The sequence below is a fragment of the Protobothrops mucrosquamatus genome, unplaced genomic scaffold (genome assembly GCF_001527695.2).
Source record: "Protobothrops mucrosquamatus isolate PMUCROS unplaced genomic scaffold, P.Mucros_1.0 scaffold2975, whole genome shotgun sequence".
In the NCBI taxonomy this organism is placed as follows: Eukaryota; Metazoa; Chordata; class Lepidosauria; order Squamata; family Viperidae; genus Protobothrops; species Protobothrops mucrosquamatus.
The window spans coordinates 37,758-40,097 of record NW_015388996.1 but is presented as its reverse complement, the minus strand read 5'-3'; the positions used below and the strand labels follow the sequence as shown (position 1 = coordinate 40,097).

The 2,340-nt window shown below is 37.7% G+C and overlaps 1 protein-coding gene across 1 annotated transcript in view; it reads right to left on the bottom strand.

Annotated features, from left to right (window-relative positions):
- Positions 1-2,266: 2,266 nt before the first annotated feature.
- The window catches only part of SLA (Src like adaptor), a 16,610-nt gene continuing 16,536 nt past the window's right edge, over positions 2,267-2,340 (bottom strand). Inside the window, exon 8 of the mRNA XM_015826144.1 lies at positions 2,267-2,311. Within this exon, the coding sequence (XP_015681630.1) occupies positions 2,267-2,311 (45 nt within the window). The remainder of the gene's footprint in view (positions 2,312-2,340) is intronic.

Genomic DNA, 2,340 nt, shown 5'->3' with positions numbered 1-2,340 from the left:
TGATGAATGTGATTTCATCGAAACGTCGCTATGATACTTCTAATCTTACACGGGAGAAAACCCGAATGACCAAAGACTCACATATAAACACCCGTGAAAACCTCAAAAAACAAATATATATATATATATATATATATATATATATATATATATATATATATATATATATATATATATATATATATATATATATATATATCAAAGAAAAAAGGTGCTAAATCACATCTGTGTTTTCACCCAGTCTTTCTGCTAGTCTCAGTGGAAAGAAAATGTTGCAGCAACTACTGTGCTTCCGTTGCTTTTTTTCCCTTTCAGTTCTTTTTCTTCCCTGCTGAGTTCAGCCCATGTTCTCATTTTATAGAATGCCCTAAATTCTGTTCAGAGCTGTTGCAAAGCTTCAGCTCAGCGGTTAAACCCAGATCTAATCTCTGTGAACTGATCGGCTAGGACAGATCCACTTACTCAGAGGATGAGGTGTCATTCTTTTTTTAATTCGTCCTTTTGAGGCTTTCACAGGAATTTCTTATTAATTCCTCTTTCTTAACCATGCTCTTTTGTTAAAGGATATGTGCCAATAGCTTTAAGCAGTTTAATATAAGAATAACATGACGAGAAACAGAATAATAGCAGATTAATAAGTTGGAAGGGACCTGGGAGGTCTTCTAGTCCAACCCTCTGCTCAGGCAGGAGACCCTATTACCATTTCAGACAAATGGTTGTCCAATCTCTTTTACTAAAAATCTTCAGTGTTGGAGCACCTAAAGCTTCTGGAGGCAAGCAGTTCATATATAGACATATATAGAGATTAATGTCAAAGGCTATAGAGTGATGTCCCCAACAATGGTGGAAGATAACTAGGTGTTTTTTTTTTGGTTTTTTTAGAATGGGTGGAGTGTCTTCATTAAAAAATGGTTCATTAATCCTTCAATAATAAGAAAGACACCATTGAGTCAAGTTTGATTCCTGGTAGCTACAAACATCGCCATGTTGATTTTTTGACAGTATTATGGAAGTAGATTATAATTCCCTTCTTCTGGGATTTCCCCCCCCCCCCAAATTCTTGTCCTAGCCTGTGATGTTCTGCTGGTTTTCAATTATAATATTAACCAGGCTGAACCCTGATAGGTTTTGAAGATCCATCAAGGTCAGCCTGGCAGTATTTGCAATGGTTTAATGCAATGTATTTTAATCCTCTTCTGGCCAAAATGAAAAATGAACCTACAATAAATCAAAGATTTGTCAGTCACTTGAGATAATATGAACTTGAGAGAAGACCTGGAGGTCATAAACATGGTAATGGAGATCATGGAGCCTACAGATCATAAATTGTCCATCTTCAATAAAGTCCTTGGTGCTCTGTGAGTTTGGTGGTTTTCTTGCAGATGTTTCATTACCAAACTAGGCAGAACCATCAGTGCTAGTAGGTAGTGGATAAGGAGATTAAACCCCACTACCTATTAGAACTGATGATGTCACCTAGTTTGGTAATGAAATGTCTGTAAGAAAACCACCAAGCTCAGAGAGCACCAAGGACACCACAATCCTGAGCTACAAATGTTCTCTTTTGTTGGGATCCTTAGTTCACATTGACTGTTAGCAGCTTCTCAGAAAGTAAAAAATGCTTTTTACTGCATGATAATGATTGTGTTATATCTGTTCTAACATTCATATTAAAGGATGTTCTAGCTAGTCACTGTTGGCAAAAATCTGTTGCAGCCCAAGATTAGGTTGGCTATTCAAATTCACGTTTGGTACACCGTTCCTTCCTGACTTTAAAAAGCTTTTTTCTAATGTTCAGTCACAGTTTGCCTTTCCATAACTTCAAAATAATATTCCATGCATCCTACTTTGTGATCACAGTTGTCCAAAACATGCAGGCTTAGAAATATCTAAGGGGAGACCGGAGTCAAGACATTCTTCTTTCAACTAATTGTCCTCCTGGAAATCTTCTAAAGAACATTCTTTCTTTCCAGATATTTGAAATGCTGTAAGTTGTTTTGATCCCTTCTGCCAATGTACAACCCTCCCTTTGCTTATTTATTTGTGTAGGTTCCAATGTTGCAAGTGGAAATTGGGGCCTTTGGGATCAAGATATGGCTCTAGAATGGATAAGGAGGAACATTGCAAGCTTTGGGGGAGATGCGGGACAGATAACGATCGGAGCCTCTGACAGGGGAGCCGACCTCATCAGCATTCACCTCCTTAAGAGAACTTCGAATCCAATCCTCTTCAAGAGGGCACTATTGATGGTAAGTCCCATTTATTTTCAGATGAATAAGGACAGGCACTGAAGCTCAAAAACTTTGGCCACCTAATGAGAAGACAAGACTCATTGGGAAA